This window comes from Callithrix jacchus, chromosome X (genome assembly GCF_049354715.1).
Source record: "Callithrix jacchus isolate 240 chromosome X, calJac240_pri, whole genome shotgun sequence".
In the NCBI taxonomy this organism is placed as follows: Eukaryota; Metazoa; Chordata; class Mammalia; order Primates; family Cebidae; genus Callithrix; species Callithrix jacchus.
This window is the reverse complement of record NC_133524.1, coordinates 93,337,856-93,365,747: the sequence shown is the minus strand read 5'-3', so window position 1 is coordinate 93,365,747 and position 27,892 is coordinate 93,337,856. Positions and strand designations below refer to the sequence as shown.

At 36.0% G+C, this 27,892-nt stretch overlaps 1 protein-coding gene across 6 annotated transcripts in view; it reads right to left on the bottom strand.

The window, feature by feature from the left end:
* The window catches only part of DIAPH2 (diaphanous related formin 2), a 933,611-nt gene that overhangs the window by 453,457 nt on the left and 452,262 nt on the right, over positions 1 to 27,892 (bottom strand). For all 6 annotated transcript variants that reach the window (XM_078363563.1, XM_078363565.1, XM_078363567.1 and 3 more), the window contains one exon: positions 25,402 to 25,641. In XM_078363563.1, coding sequence (XP_078219689.1) covers positions 25,402 to 25,641 — 240 coding nt within the window. The remainder of the gene's footprint in view (positions 1 to 25,401; positions 25,642 to 27,892) is intronic.

The window sequence follows — 27,892 nt, the reverse complement described above, 5'->3', positions numbered from 1 at the left end:
AATATAATTCTCACACTAGACTAAGCTGCAAATAAAATCAAGGATTTACTTAGAAACAAAGCATAAATACAGCATAAAGTATCAAGTTTTCTCATTGTATTGGATGTTTTAATTCTATAATCCTTAGATGATGGGTTGTCCACTGATGTTCATACTGATTGGGAGTTTTTTAGCTTTAAGGATTACTCTGCTTAGAATAAATGAGTATTTTTCACAAACAAGTTTATGAAAAGGCTGTACAGGATATTTAGGTAATTACAGAGTAAATTAATCCTTATTGTTTTAGTGACTAAGAAAGAAAAACATGGCATTTTATAAATCAGGCCCATACTGGATCTGTTTTGTTCTACACGTTTTTAAGAACTACTTACATGTCAATGATGTAAACAACTTAGAAGAAATATTAGTCTCAAGGTTCCAAACAAACAGCCACAGAAGGTAAAATGTTGATAGTTCAAGAGGTCACAATGATTTCTTTTAAAATTTCTGGGATTACTTTATGCCACATAAGAAAAATAATTAAAATTTTGTATTATCATGCTGATCCATTAAACACTTTTACCTACTATAAGATAGAAATGACACAACTCAAGGACAAGCTAGAAGAACAAAAAGCAACACAAACCTCAAGGATTTTTTTTTTTCTTAAGTAAGGATAGCAGCTGTAGAGGAATCAATGGGAGGCTCACATTCCTAAAGACAGGTCTTTACCTGGGATTACTGCGTGATGTGTTCACAAAGTGCAACGTTTTACAGTATGCTGGATATGCCAAATAAAAAAGAAATTAACATTTTCTTTTTTGTTACAAGTTCACTAACCACCTAAATCCTAAAATTCTGAAAACATTAAGTGCTTAGAAAAAATTGCAGTACCTCTTCCCAAAGGAAAGGAAATTCCTATGTATTTTATGAACTCTTTGGAGACAAAAACAATTTTTTTTTTTAGAAAAAGAACACAATACAAAACAAAAACAAAAACTCGCCTAGTTTTTTAGGACTTCAAATTACACAAGTGCACTATAGTTTATAATAAAATGCATATGGCTAACACTGGAAAGGAAATACAAAAACAGAATAATAGCAGTGTTCATAAGTCAATTTTATGGGTGATTTTTTTTCTTTCTCACATGTGCTATATCATTATGTATTAAAAAACATATCAGTTTTTGACAAGCATACTTATAAGTGCTTAATTTTCAGAAATTGTATTTATTAATAAATATTTATTCAGTATCTGGTCCATTAACAATTTGTTACAAAAGTTAGTAAATGGTTACATTTTAAAAAGATAAAACATAACATCAGTTAAATGTATTTGTATCTTCCATAAAATGATAAAGACTTTTAGACAGGCTATGCATTCATTTATATATTTATTTTATTTATTATTTTTTGAGATGGAGTCTCGCTCTGTTGCCCAGGCTGGAGTGCAACGGCACAATCTCGGTTCACTGCAACCTCAGCCTCCCAGGTTCAAGTGATTCTCCTGCCTCAGTCTCCTGAGCAGCTGGGATTATAGGTGCACACCACCGCAACCAGCTATTTGCATGTATTTTTATTTGGAATCATAATACTCCCTTCAAAGCATGGGCAAACATGGCCAAATGTCTGTCTCATCAAGTTGAGAAGTACCTTAGTTGGTCTGGGAGACAGGCTGCTTAATGTATTGTAATATTTGCTTTAAAAAAAAAAACACACACAGAGACTATTTTAATGTTTCAAACTGATAGAAAATCATGACAAATGGATGGTCTTTTAAACCTTTATGTGTGTGAGAGACCTTAGACTAATTATTTAAAAAATACATACAATATTAAAATATAATGGAAAATAATTTTTACTTATTAAAGCATATTTACTTTGTATTACTGTGCCTTCAGTCTGTCTTACCAACCAAGCCTATACCATTCACACATTACGCATTGCATCTCTCTCAGGCCCTATCATGTTCAATGTCAGCACAGAAGGCAACCAAGAACATTCATTGTCATTAATTCTACTGGTTAAAGACATTTATCCAATAATTTGCTCTTCTAACTGCACTAGTTGGATATCTACATCTCTTGGGGTAGAACAAGAGTAATCTAATCTGAGTATGTACAAGTCAGTTCCAAAGTGTTTGAGTTAGTTTATTAAGAAATATAATTGATTTCCATTTGATAGCTGTTTAACTTGAAATTATGTTAAAAATTTACATTAACATGAAATATCCAGTTAATAGTTGCCTAGACTGCCTAAGTCTTAGTGGTGGTTGGACTGTACGCATTTCAAGGTCTGCTCTAGCCAGAAGCAAAGTGCCTTTTTGCATCCCTGTATGTGTTTTTCCTCTCTTCCTCTCCCCAGCCGTGACAGGCAGGGAGAGACAGATATATGACTTATTTTTATAAGACGTAAAAGGATGAACAAAATGGCCACTCTACAATCTTCTTTTATATATCTTCAAACACTAAAAATACAAACAGCAGTTCTAGAAACAGGAAATATTTGAAAATGCTAAGAAAAGTTTTATATTATTTTAATAAGCTCAGTTATCACTGGATGATAATGAAAATAAGACAGAGTGAGTCACTGTATTAACTGATCAGGTGCCATCAGTTAATAAACCACATACAGCAATTTTAATTGTAATCATCCGACCAATAAATGTTACACATAAAGATTAATAACTGAATTTAAATTAATTCTATCTACCTAATCTTTAATAACTTTCTAAAATGGTACATGAATACAAAGTACCTTTAATAGAACACCTATTTCTAGAGCTAATGCTGGTCATTTCTTTTTCCTAGCAACTACGAATGCTACATTATAAAAGTTATTAAATATATTTTATATGTTCAAGTATATCTGCAAAATTTCTCAATAACTAATTGACACATAAGAAATTTATTTATTCCAAATATCCTCATTCAAGCTTGAAAATCTCCAGTCTTACCATATCTTTGAAATTGGGCTGTTTGAGTACACAGAAACCAGCACACAGCCAGAGAGCCTCAGACAACAATTTAATGATCTACGTCAGTCACATTCAATCTTTCTGTGAAGGACCCCTTCTGTAGGTAATTTTCCCTGCTGCTGAGATGTAAGCTTATTTCTTCTTGCTTCGTCCTCAGTGGGAACTAAAAATAACTGGTCACTATTCTGTACATAACAACCTCTCGCAGAGTGAAAGTTCCCTTCTCATTCCCATCCTGTTTTTGAAATAAACAATTGCAGTTAATTTAACCTATCCACACAGATGTTATTCTTCAAGTGTTTAATTTTTCAATGGTAATTGGAATCCATTCAAAACACCCATTGCAAAGGCTCCTGTCATCTACTGGAAAAGCAAAGTTCTTGATTTTGCATACGAGACCCTTCTTGAACCCTTGTCTACCTTTCTAACCTGCCTCCTGCTGCTGTCTGTCTGATTACACCTGCTTAAACGTACCATGCAGTTTCCTACCACTGTGCTTTTGCACCAACTGTTCTCTCTGTCTAGATCCCCCTTCTTTATGTTCCTTTCTATCTTCCAAGTAAATATCTACTCATATTTCAAGACTACTCAAATTCCATCTCACTTCTGAAGACTTCTCTATCTTAGAAGCAATTAATAACTTTTTTTTTGGCCACTTTCATTCACTCTGAACATTTCAACACAGTAGTTTCTCACACTCAACGTGAGCTCTTCCAAGGCTGGAGACCTTACTTTAGTAACATTTTTGAATCTGCAGTGCCTACAAGGATGCTAGAAAATACTAGATAGTCAATACCATAAATGTTTCAGAATCAAGATTCTTCTCTACATAAACTCCAACATGTGTGGGCTACAGAGCAATACTCCTAAATTTAATTCTACACTTATTTATATATATGTATGTGTACCTGTGTGCATATATGATCCCACCACATACACAGAGGTTGACTACAAAGGCCAGACTTTCCCAGGACACATATTTGCTAGAGTTAGGTGCAAGCGAATGCCAAAATAAAGATATAATTTGTCACTCAGGAAATGGAGCACCGTACATTTTTTAGGGGAGGCAGGTTAGGAACAAAGCAAATATGAATGGAGAAGTACATTCATTAATTCACGGTGAGCTGAGGACTGTGCCGAACACTAGGGATAAGAGATAAATGATACATGGTACATTTGAGGCCTTAAGCTTAGAATTTAGTAGAAATTACAAAATTATATAGAAAAGAAAAGACATAGAATAATTTGGTGGCAAATGTCAAGGACTGATATAATGATAACTAGAGTATGTGTAGAAAAGACACAAAAGGGCAAATTCAATAGTCTGTAAGGAAAAATCTGATTTAGTCAGTGAATATTAGGATGAAAGGGAAAAATCAAAGTCTCCAAAAGTTTTAAGTCCCAATGATTAAAAGAATGGTGCATCATGTTCAGAATAAGGGAGATAACTCTAGAGTGAACTGGCTTTAGAAAAAGGATGGCAGTTCAAATTTTAAACAGAGGTGTTAGCTATGTGAAGATACACTATGAGAAGATGGTCATAACCATTACATTCTCTTTGTTTCATTTTATCATATGTGATTTAGCCTAACTATGGTTCTTAAACAGATACATAATCATGTCACTCCTTTCCATAAAAAAAAAAGTAAATGACTCTCTACGACTCATGTAATAAGTTCAAATTTCTAATGAGAATAATAATTAAGCATAGACTTTGGATTCAGAAAGAACCAGGTCTGAACCTTGACTCTCCCATTAACTACTTGTATGACCTTGGGCAAGTTACATGAATACTCCGTATCTCAGGTTTCTTATCTATAAAATGAGCATTAAATAAGCACCTATGTTCATAGAAATGTTTTAGAATTGAACAAGATAGTGTACTATCATGGACACCATCATCATCCAGAGAAGAAGTGATGAGAGCCTACCTTAGCTTCCCATCTGTATAAACTAAAAATTCCGCTCTTATGTAGCTCCTACTCTGCTGTGATCTTATCTCTAGCTATTATCCTTTCTCACATTCCCACACTCACTTCAGCTATGCTGGACACAAGTACAGAACTTTTTTGTCTGCTTTATTCACTTTTATACACTCAGCATCTAGAAAAGTGGGTAGCACAAAATAGGCACTCTATCTGTATTTGTTGACTGCATGAATGGGTGAAGATTTCCACCCATTTACTTATGTTATACTGTTCTTCCTTCGTCAGGTGATAATATCCTACTCCTCTTTTAAGGGAGAGGGAAACCAACATTTGTTGCCTATCTATCACGTGCCTATACTATAACCCAGGCATTTTCATAAGTGCTTTATATGCATTGCTTTTTTTAAAATCCTAAAACCAATTCAGTGAGTTGGTTATGAATATGCCATTTTTATAGATAAGATAGAACTCCTAAGTTGTTTGATCTAGTTCCCATACTTAATAGGTATTGGTGCCAGATCAAAGCATGGCAACTTATGCACACTTGGAATTTAAGATATTCTTGCTGGATTGAATTGTCATGGGTAATGAACATGGTATGTGTATGAAAAGGAATGATCTTTCAGGGAGAGTGGCAGTTACTAGTAATAAGCCTTTCCCAACTTCCCTGAATAGAATTAATAAATTCTAGGCTGCGTGTGGTGGTTCATGCCTGTAATCCCAGCACTTTGGGAGGTCAAGGTAGGTGGATCACCTGAGGTCAGGAGTTCAAGACCAGCCTGGTCAATATGGTGAAATCCTGTCTCTACAAAAAAAAAAAAAAGAAAAAAAAGAAAAATTAGCCAGGCATGGTGGCACATGCCTGTAATCCCAGCTACTCAGAAGGCTGAGGCAGGAGAATTGCTTGAACCCAGGAGGTGGAAGTTGCAGTGAGCTGAGACTGAGCCACTGCACTCTAGCCTGGGCAACAGAGCAGGACTCTGTCTCAAAAAAAACAAAAAACAAAAAACTACGAAACTTTTTGTTCTCCTATAGTGATTTATATATGTTCTAGTTATAGCACTTATTCCACAATATATAATTTTGTGTACATAACCAGTCTCACCAGATTGTGAACTGCTTAAAAATGAGGACTATAGCAATTTTGTCCAGTAAATGTTTAATGAATAAATTCTTTAAATAGACCAAAAATAATTAGGGATGATTTGATGTTAATCTTTGGTGACCTTCAAGCATGTGTGAATATAGTGCAAAGGATGCAAACTTAAAAGGAATATGGATAGTCAGAAAGAAGAGGTAATGTGAAAAAATAATTTATTCCAAATATTGACTGTGGATAATAACCAGATAATACAGGATGCAGCAGAGCCGGCAGCTGGAAAATAGTCAGGTTAGTGACAACAGTTATTCTAATTATTGTCCCAAATAAGTTCAGCATAATTATGCCTGAAGGGGTCAGGCAATGGAAGAAACAAGAATGAAAAATGAAGAATTCGTGAGCATTTGCTGCTTCGCTGGTTCTCAAACCCTGGTCCCTGGACCAGCAATATCAGCATCACCTGGGAACTTGTTAGAAATGCAAATTTGGGGGCCCAATTCCAAATCAACTGAATTAGAAACTCTGAGGGTGTGGTCCAGCAATTTGAGTTTGAAGATACTTGGGAAAAATTCTGATATCACCTCTAGGTGACTCTGATGCATGCCACTAGGGAGATATTAGGCTACTTTCAAATAAATTTCTAGGCAAGATGATGCTTGGTAATTGTCTACAGATTGCCTAGGTCTTCTCACAACCGCTTTTACATATAAAAAAAAGTTGAAGTGTCAACATGTTTTCAATGCTTAGTATAAATTTAAAATAAGCAAGGAGTTATCTAGCAATCTGTGGCATCTGAAGGACAGAATTGCTCTGAATGTTCTTGATTAATTCACATAAAAATGAGACTGATTGGTATCATAACCTATCAGCTACTTATCCAAAAGTAGATAAGACAAACAGTATGCTCCATGCTGTGAAGATTTCAGATACACTGCTCTTCAGTGTTCTAAACTGTACTTCATCCTTCACCTGAAACTGTATTAAAAAAATACTTATATGCTGCTATAGTATGTCTTATCTACTATGTGTCATCAGCGTGATGGACTAGAGAACTTAGCAGATCATTGATGTCTTCCAACTCCTACTCAAGCAAATCTGCATTGTTGCTTAGATATTTACTCAGGAAGTTTGAATCTGAATCTGATATTGTAAGTTGCAGACATCAGGTTTCAGTGTTTGCCATAAAAGTTCTTGTATTGCTAATGTATTTCAACTGTCTGAATTTCAGGACTAATATACATGGGTTCTAAATAACCTAATACCTTGACCCCTATGCCAAACAGAGTTTACATGAAATCAGACTATAGTGGCTATTATATAAAGAAGAGAGCCAAGGGAGGTAGCCTCATTCCTGCTCCATGATACTGTCATATGCTGATACCACATTTCCTTTGTCATCATACTCATTTCAGGTTGAAGACTAAGAGAGAGAATGGGGCTAGGTTCATGTGTTACCATACATTACACAGGAACAAAGCAGCAGACCTTAGCTCCCTGACCCAAAACAATTCTTAACCTCAATTGCACAGAAAACAGTTCTCTTTGCTGGGCTAGGTGGCTCACACCTGTAATCTCAGCAATTTGGGAGGCCAAGGTAGGTGGATCACCTGAGGTCAGGAGTTTGAGACCAGGTTGGCCAACAAAGAGAAACCTTGTCTCTACTAAAAATACAAAATTAGCTGAGCATGGTGGTGCATGCCTGTAATCCCGGCTACTTGGGAGGCCGAGGCAGGAGAATCGCTTGAACCCAGAAGGTGGAGGTTCCAGTAAGCCAAGATTGTGCCACTGCACTCCAGCCTGGGCAACAAGAGCCAAACTCCATCTTAAAAAAAAAAAAAAAAAAAAAAAAAGGAAAAAAAAAATTGGTTTTCTTCTGGAAACATGCAAGAATGTGTGGGAGGAGCACATGCTTTTCGTGCATGAATTTCTGTAGAGTGTATATTGATCAGAGGCAAAAACTGATTTTTGCATAAAGAGTATAAGAAATGAAGTAGTAAAGCAGCACAGATATCACTAAAGGAAATGTTTCTGCACACATTTAAGGAACACTGTCTTCAACGTGTATTAAAACTTAAATGTGAGACAAAAGTTCAAATCTATAGACTGTATCTGAAGGAAGCCCTTTTGAATCTCTCCCTTTTCCTTTGGGATTTATACGAATGGCCATATGAAGTTCAGCAAACTTATCAACAGGTCCTGTACTCAGAAAAAAAAAATGCCTAATCCTTCTGTGTCAAGGTAACATTCCTAACACATAGCAATATCACACAATACACATATATAATTGTCCTTGAAAACAAATACTGAAACTCAGTGAAGAGATCTGGTTGAGTCAATGGAATAAAACCATCTAAACTACCAATAAGGTCATATAATTCAACTTTATTTCTTTTAGTGAAAATTTTCCTTAATCGTGGCTTCCTTTTTCCCTATTATATTTGTATATTCATAGAACAGTTAATATTTAAGCAATCATGAATGCTCCAGTGCATATATCAAAACAGCTACTACTGCTTGCCAGTCTTGATACAGCACATGAATTCTAATGTTAGTCTCCTTTATTTAAACAAAATTAAGTTCTTTGCTCTCTGCCAAGGGTTGTTTACAAATTATTGCTTTCTTCAATACTACCACACACTGCAGTAACATTGAAAAAGATAATGTATTTTTAAGGATTGCAATTACCATAAAGACATTAGTTCTGTAGCTATGACTGGACAGGTTTAATACATGTTTTCCCGGCTTTATTTCTAAATCTGTCACCAAAAATGCTTTTCTGGGCACTACACGACTAGGGCTGACACTAATTCAGCCAAATGTAATTTACGGTGGAGAGAGGTGTTCATTCTTTTTGTAGGCCCGATCGTCCCTTTTTTATACTCTTTAGCTTGGTATTATAATGGTATTTCCAACAAAAAGGAAACAGATAATATCAATTGTATAGTCAAGCAATTTAAAAGTTTTACACTTGTTAGCTCAATTTATGGTAGCAATCTGTGAAAGGAGAGCTTAAACTTGAAACCATGACAACATTAAATGGAATAAGGATTCATCTCAATTGCCACCTTCCGGCCCAGCAGGGCATTAGTGCAGTTAGTTTCTTAGACAAGACAAATTCTGTTTCCTGTCCTTCCCGCTCCCGTTCTCAGCATTTTCCCTTCTAGCCCCACTTATCCAAGGAGAATGACCTGCATGTGCATTCGCCTGTATTGCCAGGACCAGTGGCAAATCAACCATCATTTGTACTCACTGGTTTTAGGAAAGGCCAGAATGAATTAATGAAATATGTCTATACAAAGAAAAGCTGTTCTGATACTTTCATATGCTTTTAATCATCCTGTCTTTAGTTGGCTTACCAATTAAAAATTATTCTGAGAATAGTTTTAATACAAATCAAATTATTTAAATTGGTATAGAAATAGTTTACAAGTATGAATGTTTGTTGCTGTTAGATGGTTTCTTCTCAGACATGGTTTAAGCATGTAACTAAAAATTTTAACTTTTATTGTCATGAGAATGTTACTTAAATTGTTTTATATATATGAGGTTTCAGAGTAGATGGAATAATTGTTTTTTCTGTATATAGCTTCAGATTTTCATACCACCAAAAGAGTGCATAGGACTCATTTGCTGTGTATATACACTGTAAATAAATAATAAATGGCCTTTAAAGGTTTTAACCTTTAATAAATGGCATTAAATGGCACTTAACATTAGTAATTTTAGCTATTTATGAACAACTTTGAAGGTCTAAGACACAGAATTTACAGAAGTGTAATTAGAATTCAGCATTGAGGAGCAGCAGTTTAAGAGTGAGGTATTAACCATATTAATATTTCTAGCTATATTCATCCATGCTGTATATTAGTTGACCATATAAATATTATTGATTTTGGGCATATTCTCTCATTGAACATTTTCAGTATCTGGTTTCCATTTTTTGTGGGGGAATCATTGTTTTGGATATAATTACAGATAATGCTACTGTAAACATTTGTTTGTGTGTGTGACAGCATTTTACTGTCACCTAGGCTGGAGTGCAGTGGCATGATCATGGCTCATCACAGTCTCAACTTCCAGGCTCAGGTAATCCTCCTACCTCAGTCTCCCAAGTAGCTGTGACTACAGGTACCCACTATCACACCCTGCTAATTTTTGTAGAGACGGGGTTTTCCCGTGTTGCCCCGGCTAGTCTCAAAATCCTGGGCTCAAGTGATTCATCTGCCTTGGCCTCTCAAAGTGCCAAGATTACAGGCTATATTATCCAGGCTGCTATTGAACTCCTGGCTTCAAAAAACCTGCCACAGGCTCCTAAAGCACTGGGATTATAGGTGTGGGCTACCATGCTTGGCCTTAAACATTTTCAAGCACACAGTTCGGTGGTGTAATGTGTATTCACACTGTGGTGCAACCATCACTACTATTCATCTTCAGAAATTTTTAATCATCTTATACTGAAACTATTACTCATTACACATTAACTCCCCATCTCCCTTATACCCCAGCCCTTGGTAAACAAAGACTTTTTGTCTCTACAAATCTGGCTATTCTAGGTACCTCATATAAGTGGAATCATATAGTATTTGTCCGCCTGTGTATGGCATATTTCACTTAGCATAATTTAACCAAGGTTCATTCATATTATAACATATACCAGAGTTTCATTCTTTTTAAAGGCTGAATAGTATTCCATTCTATATATGCCACACTTTGTTTATCCATTCATCCCTCAATGGACATTTGGGGTGTTTCCATGTTTTGGCTATTATGAATAATGCTGCTATGAATTTGGTATACAGTCATCTGTGAGTCCCTGCTTCCAATTCTTTTATGTATATGCCTAGAAGTGGAATTGCTGGATCATATGGTAATTCCATTTAAGTTTTGTAGTAACCACTATGCTATTTCCCACATTGGTTGCACCATTTTATATTTTCACCAGCAATGCATAAGGGTTCAAATTTCTCCACATTCTTGCCAACACTTGTTGTTTTCTGTTTTCTTGATAGGAGCCATCATAGTATGTCTGAAGTGGGGTTTCATTGTGGTTTTGATTTGTAATTTCCTATTGATTAGTGGTAATAAGCATCTTTTCCTATGTTTATGGACCAACTGTATATCTTCTCTGGAGAAATATTTATTCAATTTCTTTTTTTTTTTTTTGAGATGGAGTTTCACCCTTGTTACCCAGGCAGGAGTGCAATGGCGCGATCTCGGCTCACCGCAACCTCCGCCTCCTGGGTTCAGGCGATTCTCCTGCCTCAGCCTCCCGAGTAGCTGGGATTACAGGCATGTGCTACCATGCCCAGCTAATTTTTTTGTATTTTTAGTAGAGACGGGGGTTTCACCATATTGACCAGGATGGTCTCGATCTCTTGACCTCGTGATCCACCCGCCTCGGCCTCCCAAAGTGCTGGGATTACAGGCTTGAGCCACCGCACCCGGCCCTATTCAATTTCTTTACCCATTTTTGAACTGAGTTGTTTTGTTGTTGTTGAATTGTGGCAGTTCTTTATATATTCTGGATATCAATCATTTATCAAATATATTACTTACAAATATATTCTCCCATTCTGTGGGCTGCCTTTTTTTCACTCTGTTGATAGTGTCCTTTGATTATGTGATCATTCTTGTATATGTCTCCAGGATCCTTACCAGAGTTTATCTAGAGTATATACTAGAAGGGGCATTTCTGCATACAGTTTCTTTAACATTTCTTGATATTACCAAATTGTTTTCCAAAAGGAATTTAACAAGTTACACTCTCACCAGTAGTTCCCTTTGTCCCTTATTCTTACCTCTACTTTATATTAACAGAATTTAACATTTTTGCCAGTCTCATAAATATGAAATATCTTTTCATATATATTCATAGATTCCAAATATGAAATCCATCATTGTGGTTTAATTTAATTTAATCCTAAGTATGAATGAAAAATGGTATAGACCCTTCGGAAAACAGTATCTCTTAAAATTAAAACCATACTTTCCATATGATGTAGGATTCCCACTCCTAGGTATTTACCCAAGATAAATGAATGTATGTCTTATACATAAATGATGGTAGCAACATTGATAATAGCTAAAATTTAGAAACAACCCGAATGTCCATCAGCTGATGAACAGATAAACAAAATGTGGCACAGCCCTACAATGGAATAACTACCCCAAATAACAATGAACTACCAATACATGCCACAACTTTACACTAAATGAAAAATGTCAATAAAAACATAAAGTAACACAAAGACGCTATTACTGCATGATTCCATTCATATGAAATTCTAGAAGAAGGCAAAACCATGGTGATTTAAAACAAATCAGCAGTTGTCTAGAGCTAGGAGTAGGGATCCATTACACAGGGGCATGAGGAAACTACATTGGTTGATTGCAGTGGAGGTTCCAAAGCTGTATACAAATAACAAAGTTCATCTAACTGTACGCCTAAAGTGAGTAAAATTTTTTTCAGATGGGGTCTTATTAGAGGCATGTGAACCACAGCAACTCCATCTTTAATAGGAGCTGGGTAAAATGAGGCTGAAACCTACTGGGTTGCATTCCCAGATGGTTGAGGCATTCTAAACCACAGGATGAGACAGGTCATCAACACAAAATACAGGTCATAAGGACATTGCTGATAAACCAGCTTGCACTAAAGAAGCCAGACAAAACCCACTAAAACCAAAATGGTGATGAGAGTGACTTTTGGTTGTCCTTACTGCTACACTTCCACCAGCATCATAACGATTTACAAATGCCATGACAATGTCAGGAAGTTACCCTATAAGGTCTAAAAAGGGGAGGCATGAATAATTCACCCCTTGTTTAGCATATCATCAAGAAATAAGCATAAAAATAGGCAACCAGCAGACCTCATGGTTGCTCTCTCTATGGAGTAGCCATTCTTTATTCCATTACTTTCTTAATAAACTTGCTTTCACTTTGCACTGTGGACTCACCCCAAATTCTTTCTTATGTTAGATCCAAGAACTCTCTCTTGGGGTCTGGATCAGGACCCCTTTCCTCTAACAGTCTCACTCTGTCTCCGAGGCTGGAGTGTAGTGGCACGATCTTGGCTCAATGCAACTCTTCCTCCCAAGCTCAAGCAATCCTCCGACCTCAGCTTCTTGAGTAGCTGGGACCACAAGCATGCACCACCACACCCTGCTAATCTTTTCTAGTTTTGGCAGAGACAGGATTTCACTAGGTTGCTTAGGCTAGTCTCGAACTCCTGAGCTCAAGTGATTTGCCCATCTCAGCCTCCCAAAGTGCTGGGATTACAGGCGTGAACCACCGCACCTGGCCTAAAATGAGTAAATTTTATTGCATGTCAGTTAAAAACCTCAGTAAAGTTACTACAAGAAACTATAGGTTAGGTTCAAGTCTCTCTTGACCATGAATACATTTTACTTCTAATAAAATAACAATACAACAAACAAAGTCCTAATAAGATGCCTTAAGAAATTAGTGAGCACCCTGGCCTTTCTTGTACACTTTATGAAAGCTGAAATTTGGAAGTATAAAGCGATCTGAATGGGCCAGGCTGTGATGGATGAAAACTCCTTGGAATCAAGCATGTGCATCTCTCTCCAAGACTTTGAATATAACTTACAATACTTTTCTACTTCACTCAGCACAGATTTCTAAGTCAAGTTTTAATATGTGTATCTAGCTAGTTGCTTAAATCTGAATATTGAGATCCTTCCTCTAAATAGCCTCTGAATAGCTTGTATTTCCTCATAGTAGGTTACTTGCATCCTGGAGTGATCCCTCATACTGAACATTAAATAACAAGTGTTTTCATTCTTATTTATCTGGACAATCTCATGATATCCTCTGGCAAAAAGGAAATTATTATTTGACTTTTGTGCCTCAGTGAATTGGGAGGGTGCAGACATACAATGGTTATAAGTAGTACATTCTACTATTGTTTTTGAACAGATATCGATTTTATCAAAAAAATTTAACTACATATAGAAAGATGGTAGGAACCTGAGAACCAGTTTTAAAGATACTCTTATTGTAGCATAAAAAGGAAGAGAGCATTATGAGAATTCAGATTTAAAATTCAAAAAAAGAATAAAGGTTAAGAAATAATGAATGGCAAGGCTTTTTGCTGTCCCCATGAAGGAAGGCAGGAGAAGCAAAACTGGACACTGTGTGGGGAAGAGAAGTAAAGCACATGTTGGAAATGGGGCTGGAATTATTTTTTCCTTCCTTTCCAAAGAAGTGGAGCAGCTTTACAGTATGGATATCATCTAACAGAGTATGTACTTACTTGTAGTTAGTTAGCCAGTGTTTATGAGCAACATAATTTATTTTTCATGTGTGCTATTACATAAAATCCATTTGCCCGTCCCCACACACACTTCTCCCTGTCTCTTGCTTTAGCATTACAATGTTCTATATCTGGTACCTAGCTCATAAGCTCCTCAAGGACTGGAGATGTATGTTTTATTTCTCTTTATCCCTGCAAAGCATCTAGCACAAGGTTCCACAGAGAGTAAAGGCTCAATAAATGTGGCCAACTTGCTGCACAAGTACTCACTAAAAAGTCGTTAAATGTACATAAATAATTTTTAGATTCTCTAAAATGATCACAGAGCTTTATTTTAGTATCAACTGCTACTTTATAAACTTCCTTTCCTGGTCATGAGCTCTCCTTGTTAAGGTTGTGCAATGCCTTCATTAGGAAGGTTCATTTGACAGGAAAGTCCATTTGTAAGATGACTGGTCAAACTTAGACACAGTAGCCATGTTTTTGGAACAACAGTCTTATACAGGGTCAAAATCTCCTTCGAACAGAGCTTTTACAGAATAAAAAAGCCTTTGTTTTCAGAGTTACTAATTATATTCACTAAATGCCGTTCATGTTGTCAACTTTCCCCTACTGTGAGAATGACAACATCAGTCATAAGATTATACTCAGAAAACGACTATAGCAATTCATAGAATACAAAGCCAGCTGGGTTCATTTAAATCCTCTATGGAAACAGTCTTCATGGTGAACTAAGTAAGACCTACAGCTAGTTCCATAAATCATCATTTTTTGTCTGCTCCAGTGCTGAAAATGTTTATTGCTGCTCCTGATATATGGGGTATTCATCAAGAACCAAAAAAACGTAATTTTGTAACTCAGAAATTATTCATCTCTTCCAGCTATACTATTCAACCCTTAACTGTATCTATTATTGTTTAGTCACAATGATTTCAACAAGTATAGCTGTGACATAGTATCAATTTGATTGCGGTTTTTGTATTACTGTATAAGGATAAATTTTTTTAAATGAAAGAAAATACAGATCTATTCATTTTTTTATTTCCTGAAAATGTATCTGTATTTAATGAGTCAATAAACTAAGCCACATGTGAGTTCTCTACAGAAAATAAATGATACCCTTCCTTATAGTTCTATACACAAATACATATGGTTGAGTTTTTGATGCTTATTATTGGTCGAAGATAAGAAATATAATTTGGTAACTCTTAGTTTGCATTTTTCAATGCTCTTTACAAGTTCGTCAATTCATGTATACGAAGGAACATTTAACTCAATCCTGTCTCTGATTATCCAATTATGAAAATCACCCCAATCCTTCTTCCTCTTTTATTCTCTTTCTCTCTCATTCTGTGTCTCAATCTCTCTGTCTCTGTCTATCTCCCTGTGTCTCTTACTCAACACTCATGTGCACATATACCCTTTTTGCTAGGTCTGGCTCTTATTTTATTTTCCTTGGTCCTTTCCCTAATACAAAACTTTCAAAAATTGAAATATCTTCCATATCAAAAACATCATGTGTTTGCATAGGGTAGTATAATAGCGAGGTATTGCTAGTACTCAAGGTAAGTATGTCATATATATGCGAGTGCGCGCGCGTGCGCACACACACACATACACACTTGACAGTGAGTTATCTAGATATCTAAGAGGCAGACATAACTAACATATAAGTTAAAATCATAGGTAGCAGCATAGGCTTCACAATATTAATGATCACAGGTAAGGGCAGGGGTGTGTGTGTGTGTGTGTGTGTGTGTGTGTGTAATAGGGGACAGAAAATTTTAACATACATAAGAATAATAGAAAAAAAAATCCCATGAATCTCCAAAGCAGTCAATATTGACAAGGAATACTAATCAAATTAATGAACATTTCAACTTAGAAAAAAAATCTTTAAATAAGCTCAAGTGACCGCTATATAAGAGACAAGGAAGAGAATAAAGGTGTGAGGTAGTTTCTTTTACTCAGAGCTGAAGTTTTCAAAAACATATTTTGAGATACATAGCTTTTATAACTATAGCAATTTTTTAAAGTACATCTATAAACTTTGTTAATTCCTATGCCTGATATGATCGTATATCTTCCCTCTGCTGTAATTAACTTACCACAAATTTAGTATTTTTCTCCCATTCCAATTTCTTAATGTAGGCTACCGAGAACAAGAAAGATATAATGCATCTCCACATTAATATAAATCTAGAAGGTGTATGACCATTTGGAAAAATTGAGGCTATCATTTAAGAACAGGGCACCTCATAAGACAGAGACAAATATTGCCTTCATTAAGTTTACTTTCTACCTAAGTAGTCAATCTGTATATGCACCACTATAAGATATAGACAGATAAGGAGACCAGGTAGCTGACATCTTAGAAGTGGGAAAAAGCACTGACTTGCTAATTGAAGGACAATCTTCAAAGGACACAGTAGTGTACTCATAGGATTACAAAATCAAGGAGCCATGATAATCTGTTTCCAAAACTTAGAGGGCTGCATTTAAAAGAAGATAAACTCAAATGAATTGGCCTATGTTTTGTTAGATTTTAAATGGCAATAAAGAACATTAGAAGTGAGGGCTTTGGATTGGATTTCTGAGCTGGTATCCAAGTATCTTGATTTAGTGGAGAAATCAGATGACTAAAGCAATCTTCTACTACTATCATTTGCCTACATGCACAAGTACATATGCACAGATTAACGGCATGTGCATTAGAATATATAATGAATAGCACAAGATATGAAAAGACCTTATGGAACATTCTTTCCTTTAAAAAATTTACTGTTCTATAAATTTAAATACGTCTAGACTTTCTAACTTAAGTAGTATTAATGCTTGCTTTTTAAAACTTACATATTTTGGTGTATTAATTTACATGAAAAAGTGTAGGAAACAAAAACCTGTGACACAATTATAAAACTCAATCTAGAATGTCACCACTGACACAGTATCACAACAGTGTAACATTCATCTTCAAGCTCCAGAAACTATTCAGTGCTTCTCAATGATGAGAGCCCAGTAAGCACAGTAAAATAAAACACAGAGGTCAACCATCAAATAAGCTGAACAAAGGAAACTATTTAAAATTAAGAATGATATCCTATTCTTGTGTCATTCTATGGTGCTTAGTTATTTCAGAGGTCTAAACTATAGTGAATATTCTTGCTTCAGTATAATATAATGAGGCATAGACAGATCCTTAAATTGAAATGTTTGTATCCACTGGTCATGAATTACAAACAAATGGTACAGCATGTCACTATATTATATGATGACATTTTAAAATGCAAAGTACCATGAATATGTTCCTGTGCATTTGGCGTACCATAGAATCTTATATCATTGATTACCAACCAGTGACTTTCAGCGATCACCAAATGAAAACTCTTACTTGCAAATAGCCCCACAGAAAGGAAAGTTTAAAGGACCCCCAAGAAGAAAAAGAAAAGTTTGGAAATAGGGCCTAACATTTCATCCCACTCCATACATGATGGAGAGTCTAATCTTCCCTTTAACAGAATTTTTTTCAAGACAAATTATAACCCAAGAAGTCATTTTTGTCTCAGCAAATTATCATCCACATCTCCCTCAAATTCAATTAATGCTAAACATTGTCTGATAGGCCAAAGTATATTTCAGTGAAGCAAAAGAGTCAATGAAAATTCTAAAAATAGCATGATCCACTGAAATCATTTGTTTGAGTCCCAGGAAAAGCTAGATCCTAACTCTGCCTTTGTCACTGAGTAAAGCCATCTCTCTGGAGAGCACATCATTTGTAAAATATTGAGAAAACAGTCAATCTTGCCTATACAAAACTAATATACTCTAACAGCCTATACAATGCCAAGGGATAGCTTCATAATTATTCAAATTATTAGATGCTATTTTATTACAAATATATAGGCTCTGCTGCTTGGATACATTAAAATCTATTACAAGATGAGAAACTTCCTATTAATAGGCCAGCAGTTACTCCAAACTGAATTAAAATGAAAAAGATAGATTCCAGGTTTCAGGCCAGAGAGCCGAGAAAATTCACATGAGGTTTTCCCCATCTTCAGAACACTGTAAGTGCCAGAGTTGGTTCTATAATGCTTCCTTGAAATGAGCCAAGTATAACCAAACATTGTTACAGGGCAATATGGGACAGAGTGCTACACAATTTTGTATACAGAAAACCTGTATGTAAGCCCCAACTTGGGCCTATACTAGCTTTTTAATCTTGGACAAATTACATAACCTCATTGGGCTTTAGTTTTCTAATTTATAAAATGGGGTTAATATTACTTAACCTCCCTGAATCACAAGGAAAGCACTTTATAAACTATAAAAACACAGGCAACCGAACATTTGGACTGTTGACCAGGATTTACTGATCATCGTTAGGTTCCCTTTCGGTACATCCTATAGTGGTTATTTTCTAAAATATCTTTGGTTTTAAATTAATAGTCCCATATTAATTTATTTAATAACCCATATTTAATCATGAGTTGCTGATATAGATTTACAGCATACACATTTTTATGTCTTTACAAATAAAGCATAAAAAAACTTAGTTACATATTCAATAGTTTTGCTGGCAAAAATACGCCCTTTATATCTGTGAGTAACAAAATGTTCTCACTTAAAAAAACAAGTGAACACATGTTGAATATTAAAAACAATCTTCTATTTAATCAAATTGTCTGACTTTCAATCTGTAGTAATATATTGAGAGCTTCACATAAAATAGACAGTGGAGTTATAATGCATAATAAAAGATACATCCAAATTTGATGAGTTCTGAGTCTTGTGAAGGGACAAAGGGGAATAAAACAGTAAATTAAATGCCAAGTGAAGACATGGTGAAAAGGTGGCCATGTGGTGACCCAAGGAGAGAGACCTTACCAGAAACCAACCCTGCTGGCATCTTGATCTTAGACTTCCAGTCTCCTTAACTGTGAAAAATTTAATTTCTCTTCTTTGAGCCACTCAGCCTATGGTTTCTGTTACGTTAGCCCAAGCTGAACAATAGTATTTTGCTTCTCCAAGCATCAGTTTTCTCACTTGTAGACTGAAGAGGTTAGAGTAGATGTATTTATATGCTGAGATTCTGAGTTTATATGGACACAATCCACATTATTCTAGCTAGAAATGATTAGACACTGTGAAACTTTGGGTAAACTTATGTATGACTTTTTTCTAAGGTGTTTTGTAGATTTCTTTTTGTGGATTATGGCTTTCCAAATTTTACTGCCATAGATAGCTGTCACTTTTCTTTACAAAGCATATTTTCTGGGGTAATTTTCTATTTCACAATAAAGCTGAACCTATTTTAGTTTCCTTCTTACAACTTCTATGGGAATGATGGATGGAGATGGATGTTTCCTTTGTATAGCTGATATGATACTCTATAACTAATACCATGTAATTGCCTCTAGAGGGGGATTTACATGTTATAATCTGCATCATGGGTGTCCAATCTTTTGGCTTCCTTGGGCTACATTAGAAGAAGAAGAATTGGGCCTCATGAAAAATGTACTCTCACTAAGGATAGCTGATGAGCTAAAAAAAAAAAAATCACAAAAACATTTCACAATGTTTTAAGAAAATTTATGAATTTATGGGAGGACTGTGATGGACGGGAGACAGGACTAGATTGTAACTCTCACTCATATGGACAGAGAAGGATGAGGAGGCTTGCATTGTGAATTTTAACTCCAGAATGACTGCGGGAATAAACTAGGAATCCTGAGAAGACCCACAGACCTCTGAAGGAAGCAGAGTACTCCTGCAGGACCAAATACTGCGAGTGTCCAAACTGTAGAAGTGGGAAAGGAAGATCCTCCACCACTGAACACACACCCCTACTGGGGAAACGGAAGGTCTAGTTTTAGGGAGAAGTTTCCAACCTTACCTGGACCTAAGTCAATTTAGTGAGCCAAGCAAAATACAGGAGTAGAGGGAGCAGCAGGAAAGGCCCTGGGAGTTCACTGGGTCCCTAAGCAGGCCATTCCTGACTGGCACCATAGGGATACTTTGGGAGGGCAGTCAGAACAGCTGGGGTGGGGGGTGCGGGGAGCCACAGGGAGAAGAACATCTACAGCTGAACTTTGTAACAATTTGAACTGGTCAAGAAGCCTCCTGGCCAGAATTTGATAGAGGGCGGGAATCGACTGTGCATACCTACAGGCAGAGGAAGAACAAAAGTCCTGTCCATTTGCAGCTGGGAGGTAGGTAGCCTGGGGCAAGTTCTCATGATGGTGTGAGATTGGCCCTTGGGATTCCTTGGGAGCTGGGTGAGGCCTGTGACTGCTGGCTTTCCCCTACTTCCCTGACAACCTGCATGACTCAGCAGAGGTGGCTATAATCTACCTAGGTACACAACTCCATTAACCTGGGAACTTCACTCCCATCCCCCACAGCAGCCACAACAAGACCCACCCAAGGAGGGTGTCTGAGGTCAGACCTGCCTAGCCCTGTCCCACCTGATGGCCCTTCCCTACTCAAACTGGTAGCTGAAGACAAAGGGGATATACTCTTGTGAGTTTTAGGGCCCTGCCCACCTCCAGTTCGTCTCCATACTACCACAGCTGATGCTCTCTGGAAATCACCACCTCTGGGCAAGAGGTCAACCAGCACGAAAATAGAACATTAAACCACCAAAGGTAAGAATCCTCACAGAGCCCATTTCACACCCCCGACCCCAGCCACCTCCACCGGAACAGGTGCTGGTATCCACAGCTGAGAGACCCATAGATGGTTCACATCACAGGACTCTGTGCAGATAACCCCCAGTACCAGACCAGAGCCAGGTAGACTAGCTGGGTGACTAGACCCAGAAGAGACAACAATCATTGCAGCTTGGCTCTCAGGAAGTCACATCCATAGGAAAAGGGGGAGAGTACTACATCAAGAGAACACCCCGTGGGACAAAACCATCTCAGCCGTCAGACCTTCCCTCTGACAGAGCCTACCCAAATGAGAAGGAACCAGAAAACTGACTCTGGTAATATGACAAAACAAGACTCTTTAACACCCCCCCAAAATCACACTAGCTCACCAGCATTGAATCCAAACCAAGAAGAAATCCCTAATTTACCTGAAAAAGAATTAAGGAAGTTGGTTATTAAGCTAATCAGGGAGGCACCAGAGAAAGGCGAAGCCCAATGCAAGGAAGTCCAAAAAAGATACAAGAAGTGAAAGGAGAAATATTCAACAAATATTCAAATATTCAATCTCAAATTGAGATTCAGAGAAGGTAAGTGACTTAGTCATGAAAATTTGGCTAGTAATTAGCAAAATGTAAGTTAAAATGTAGGTTCCAAGCCCACAATTTTCTCCCCTTGTGTAAGGTTATGGATTCTTAATCCTATCTATCCTTCAAGATTCTTTTTCAATTTACCAGCACTGCCCAATCACTGAAGATTCCTTCCTCCCCTGAACTCCTGCTAATCTCATTGGCCATTTATTTTTGCTCTCATTGACAATGTACTTTGTGACATTACATAATATTCTATATGCATATTTCCTGGCTACTCAACTGTACCACAAGCTTCTTGAGGTTTCTGTATATCTCCTATATTCTTTGTAGGCCTCTGATGAAGAGATCATGTTTTATTTTGTATTTGTTTGTAGCTGCTTGATATCCTTTTACCTGCTCCTAACCTTTGGTATCCCTGTCTTTGGTAATGGCACCCTTTAGGGCATAACCAAACTTCCATGGCAGGTAGTTTTGGTAGCACTGTCAATCAAGGTTCTTTGTTCTCCCTTGAATACATGGTGTTATTATAATCCGCACTGGGCTCAATAGGCTCTCTTCATAATTTGAATTTGAATCAAACATAGGGAAAGGAGAAGGAAAATGGCTGGAGCCGATACATCATAAAGGCAACATCCTAGAAGGACTTTTCATTCATTTCTGCTACCTGAATTCTCAAAGCTGTCACAGTTGCTGTTCTTTTAAAGGCCAAGTTCCTTAGTCTTTCCTCAGTTTCTGGATGAGTTACTTCATATCCTTCCAGTAATTTTCACTTTTTGCTTGAATCAGGCAGAGTCACTTTCTGTTACTTGCAAACAAAGACTCTTATTTGATAAACCCACAAAGCTTAGTATATAGGGAATGCTAAGTATTTTTAAATGTTTTGTCCTTATGCAGATTATATTTGCTATTTCATATTGGGAAAAAAACGGCCTTGAAGTGTAGCATTTCTGTTGGTTAGAATTTTAATAACCAACAGGCTAAGATAACATTGGGAGCTCATCTTCATTGAAATAAATTTTATTACAGTTCAGCACACTGGTTTGGTGACTCACAAAGTGATAATGCACTGCTACCAATTAACAAAGCATTTTGTGGTGAGGGTAGTACTTAAAATAATGATACCCTTTAGTGTTGACATTTTGGTTAACCCATCTGTTTTCCTTTTCTTCCCAAATGCTATAGCAGCCAACTGTGACCATCTGAAATTTTTATATTACCTTACTATTCAAGATATATCTGATACATTTAACCATGCATAACATGCCTCCTTTTTACCTAGGTGAATATTTTAACATACTCTATAGCTTCTTGTTAAAAGCCTTGGATTACAATTTTAAAATCACTGAGAAAGGAAATTATCACTAGAAAAATTTAGAAGAGTAAATGGTATCATTTTTAGAGCATAATCAGTGTTCTATGAGGGAAATTCCCCTTGCTGTTTTCTTTAAGAAAGCAATCACTAAGAAAAATCAACCAAGTAATCTTTCATAATACAACTGAAATTAAACAGCAATTCTAGCTAATCATACATCAGTAGTTAGTTAATTCTATTTCCAACAGAATACAGACCTAAGCTAACTCTTTCTATGTGCTTCTGAAAATTTCTGTCATTTTAGACATTTACATCTACTCACGAGCCTTTGTATTCCAGGAACATCCTTTCAATTCTAGACATTATGGGAATATCATGCATGTAGATAATATTTCCCTTTCTAAATGACAAGTGTTTTCCTAGAAATTTCCCAGAAGATAAAAATCTTACTGAAAAACGGGGGGTGGCGTAGGGGGCAAATTTTAAAACCTTCACTCCTTTCACTTTTGGAATACCTATTGCTACATGATAGTATTTCCCACAAGATTATTTTTTATTTTATTTGAAGTTGGCAAAAATCTTTGTGCTGAATCCTTTGAGCATACCTCTAGTGATAGATGTCAGATCAGCGTTGTGTGGAAGAACTTTTATTTGACAGGTAGATGACAGAAAGAGAAGCCTTTCTCCAAAACATAAGATGTAACTGTAAAATCCTTCTGTGAGATTAATGTAATCTTTTCTTCCTATGTGTAAATGACTTATTCATTCTTGCTTCAAAGAAATCAGTTCATGCAATTAATTTGAATAGTGTGAAATTAAGACACTTTTAAAGTATATATTTCCTCAAATTAGAATGGCTCATTTAAAATATTTTTATATGAATTAAATGTAAAATAGATATCTAATACAAATTTCTAATGATATTTTCTTTTAACTTATAATCTTTTTACAATTGTCAAGCAAGAACACTTTTAGATTTACTCACTGTGCATAGAGCATACATTCTAGCCAAGTAGCACCATGGTAAAGAGATGACTCTATTAACACTGGGTATATGGTATGCAATACAATGCTAAAGTCCTAAATACTGTATTTTATTCTACAAATCTGGCCTGATTTAGTACAGTTTATTACAAGCATTTCCTTATTCCATCTGGCATTATGAAATGATTTTACATGTCCCCAAATATCACAAGAGGTGGGGGCAAAAATGTTTTCTTCCCAAAATCTAGCATTTCCAGATAATCTTCCCTATTTTCCCTGTTCTCTTTCCTAACAGCCCTCAAAAATATATCAGGAGAAAACAGATACTCACAATTCTATTGTATATCCTATTATCTATAAATGTTATAACTTTATGTCTATTTGGGTTAGAACTACCAAGATAAAATCATTTTTGATACATAACAAAGTGCTAGTCAATGTATATGTAATACACATCAGTTTGATGCATGAATAGAAAAGAAATTCATATCCATTGCTAGATTGGGGATTCTCATTATAATATACTTCAAGAACTAACCAAAGTTCTGCAATAGTTTCAGATGTGAGAGGAAAAAAAGTGAAAGAATGGTGATATTTCAAAGATAGATTGATTGTTTTCAGATTTATTTTCATCTCTAGCTTTCTTACAGGCCTTCACCTCAGTCTGTTCAGGCTTCTATAACAGACAGATTTCTTTTTCGTGAATAAGGTGGTTTGCTCTAGCCTAAAAATGGACATACACAAGCCCTTTTGGACTTCTCTGTTTCTTTGTTTGCTTTTCATAAGAATTAAGTCTCGAACATATTATTATTAAATGGTCCAATCAAAACAAGATGATTATCATTCAATTTTCTTTTTTACCTCTTAGTTAATGCACTAGATACCAGGGTACAATACTACTTGACATTGAAGAGTATTATTATCTTAAAAATTTCTAGCTATTTACCTCATTAAATTTAGTTTCTCAGATACTTTCTAGAAAGACATAAGTAATAATGTAAATGAAATACAATACTGTATCTATTTTATTTTATTTTTTGAGACAGAGTTCCGCTGTGTGGGCTCGGCTGTAGTACCGTGGCATGATCTTGGCTCACTGCAGCCCCCAACTCCCAGGTTCAAGATATTCTCCTGCCTTAGCCTCCTGAGTAGCTGGGATTACAGGCACCCATCAACACACTCGGCTACTTTTTGTATTTTTAGTCGAGATGGGGTTTCACCATATTAGCCAGGCCGGGTCTCAAACTCCCGACCCCCTGCCTCGGCCTCCCAAAGTGCTGAGATTAGAGGCATGAGTGAGCATGCCTGGCCAATACTGCATCTATTTTATAAAAGTAAAATTTTTTTGTCTATAAACTTCAGCAAAATATAATCAGCAAGTGCTAAGTAATATGTTCCAAAATAATTTTTAAGTCTTTTAGATTTTACTAAGATTTTAAAAATTTATTTGTTTGAATTCAGGTGTAATTCACATCCCAGAAAATTCACCCTTTTTAAGCATACAATTTTATGGTTTATGCACTATTGCTATTTGCAGTATCCTCTTTCATAGACAAGAAGATTACTCTTGTTAATATTAGCATTATAAAATGTCATCTTACCTTACAAAGGAAATTGATCTTAAAACCCAAAGACTGGGCATTTCTTGAGCCTGAGTTCATGTAGTTTCCAACAAGAAGAACTAACTCTAAAAGTCTGTTAAAGCTTTCACTTTTCTTCAGTTCTTCACAGGCAAGAGTTACTGCTATGATGCTTGGTTTGATGTTGTTTACGTGTTCTTCAAATGTGAGCTTGAACAGGATACTACTGAGACGAGGCTGTAACATTTTTACGGAGCTCATCTGAAAGATAGGAAATACTCTATGAGAATACACATTTAATGCCTCTTATTTTATCTCTTTAGTGGGGATAATTTCACAGACAACACTGTAACATTTCTGCATAAAGTGAATTTGGTCTGGGAATTTAAAAATACTTTGTTTTAAACATTCTAGAGAAATATTTTATCAAAGTTTCAAAAGCAGTTGGCTGTACAGGTTTTTTAAAAAATAAAATCATCCTTATAGCATTAATAAAATATTATTGTAGATGAACAGTTGCTATATGTTAATTGCATAATCATTAGCCATCAATAGCATTCAAATGGCCAAAATCTGTCTCTGAGGTTAGCTAAAAAAATTTATAAACATTAAATTAAGTTGAGTGAATAGTTCGGCCATGGATAAAAGATGTACGTGATGACAGAAAATATAGTGGGAACATTTCCTAAGAAATTACCTATTACTATGCTGTTTGAAATCAGAAGACTAGCTCTGATTGAGCATTTAATAATTTTTAAACTTATTATTTCTATTAATAAAATATATTATTTATATATACTCTAAAGAATTTCACTTACTTGACAGATGTTGATGTTAAGTAATTAGGTGCTAGTAAAATCACATGAACTTACTTTCAAGTACATTATGGAAGAATTCTATATAGTTCAACTTTGGTTTTAATTACTTGTTTTATAACATTAGTGAACATTAAATATTCCACTTGGTATAGTTACTATGATAATAATTTTTAGTTTTTAATGTCCTATAGCTCCAAGTCACTCAAGTAGTTTTCCTTCACAAAATAAAATCTGGGAAGGAGGTTGGGGGAGAAGGTAGACACACATGAACATACACATAGATACATACACACAATGAAAAGCAATTATTAACAATCCTAATTATATTTGTTTTTGTATGTATAGCCTACTTCCTTAATTACAAATGCCAAGTAAAGATTAGAATCCAGGGTACCTGTAAAAAACATGAAGAGATTTGACAACATAAAAAAAAGTTTTTAAACCACAAAATACCTTTGAAAAGCAGCAGATGAGCTGTTGTGCAGACCATATCTCCTCTAATACAGAATCAAGACATAGTCCATTGTTTGTTTTCTACAAATTTGCCCATTAACCATGAACATCAGCTTCCCCAAATATGAACTTCTTCCTTCTACTAACCCTCCAATATGCATGCTTTTCACATGCAGATATACAGCAGTATGATGAAATATCTACCTGTTACTATATTTTTGTAGGTCTCACCACTTATGACTAACTTTTATCTGGTCAAGGTATTATTGTACAAATCATCCTCCTATTTCTTCAGTACTCAGACGGCAGGTATAAAACACCTATTCACAAAAAGCTTACAATATAGTCAGAAACTCAACATAGACCTTTGAAAACTATAGCTGGTGAAAAAGCCAGCATATGATTTCAGATAAGTAAAAAAAATTAAGTTCTGGAGGTGTTCACTGGAAGAAGAAAAAAACTTTAAATTCTTATGATTATAGTGTTTCATTAAGGCTTCACAGCAGAGGAAATACAAATGAAAAAATGTATGTATAGGTGTGTACATGCATGTATAAATTTAAGCACACACAGAACTGATATGAAAAGGAAGAAGTGGCCAGGCGCGGTGGCTCAGTCATGTAATCCCAGCACTTTGCGAGGCAGAGGCAGGATGATCACTTGAGGTCAGGAGTTTGAGACCAATGTGGCCAACATGGTGAAACCCTGTCTCTACTAAAAATATAAAAATTAGCCAGGCATGGTGGTGCTGCAGTGCCTGTAATCCCAGCTACCCAGAAGGCTGAGGCAGGAGAATCGCTTGAGCCTGGTAGGCAGAGGTTGCAGTGAGCCGAGACTGCGCCACTTTACTCCAGCCTGGGCAACAGAGTGAGACCCTGTCTCAAAAAAACAAAAAGGGAAGTAGAGAGTGAGAGAATGGTGTGAGAAAAGGTTTATGGGCTAGGTATATATGACTTATATACCTAGGGGCACAACTTGAAACAAAGTACCTAAAGAGTCCAGGTAAAGGCCACAGAAGTGGAAGCTAATCACATTAAAGTCTATGTCTCCATGAATTTGCAGGTCTCTTTGTGTATGTCTGTGTGGGAATCACTCTGAGTTTCTCTATAGATTTTTCTGCCTTCATTTCTGCCTCTACCTCTGTCTCCAAATCCCTCCCCACTTTATTTTTCCTTTCCTTTTACTGTTAACTGACCATCACTAGCACTGAAGCACGTTTTCTATCATTTTATGTTTAGGGA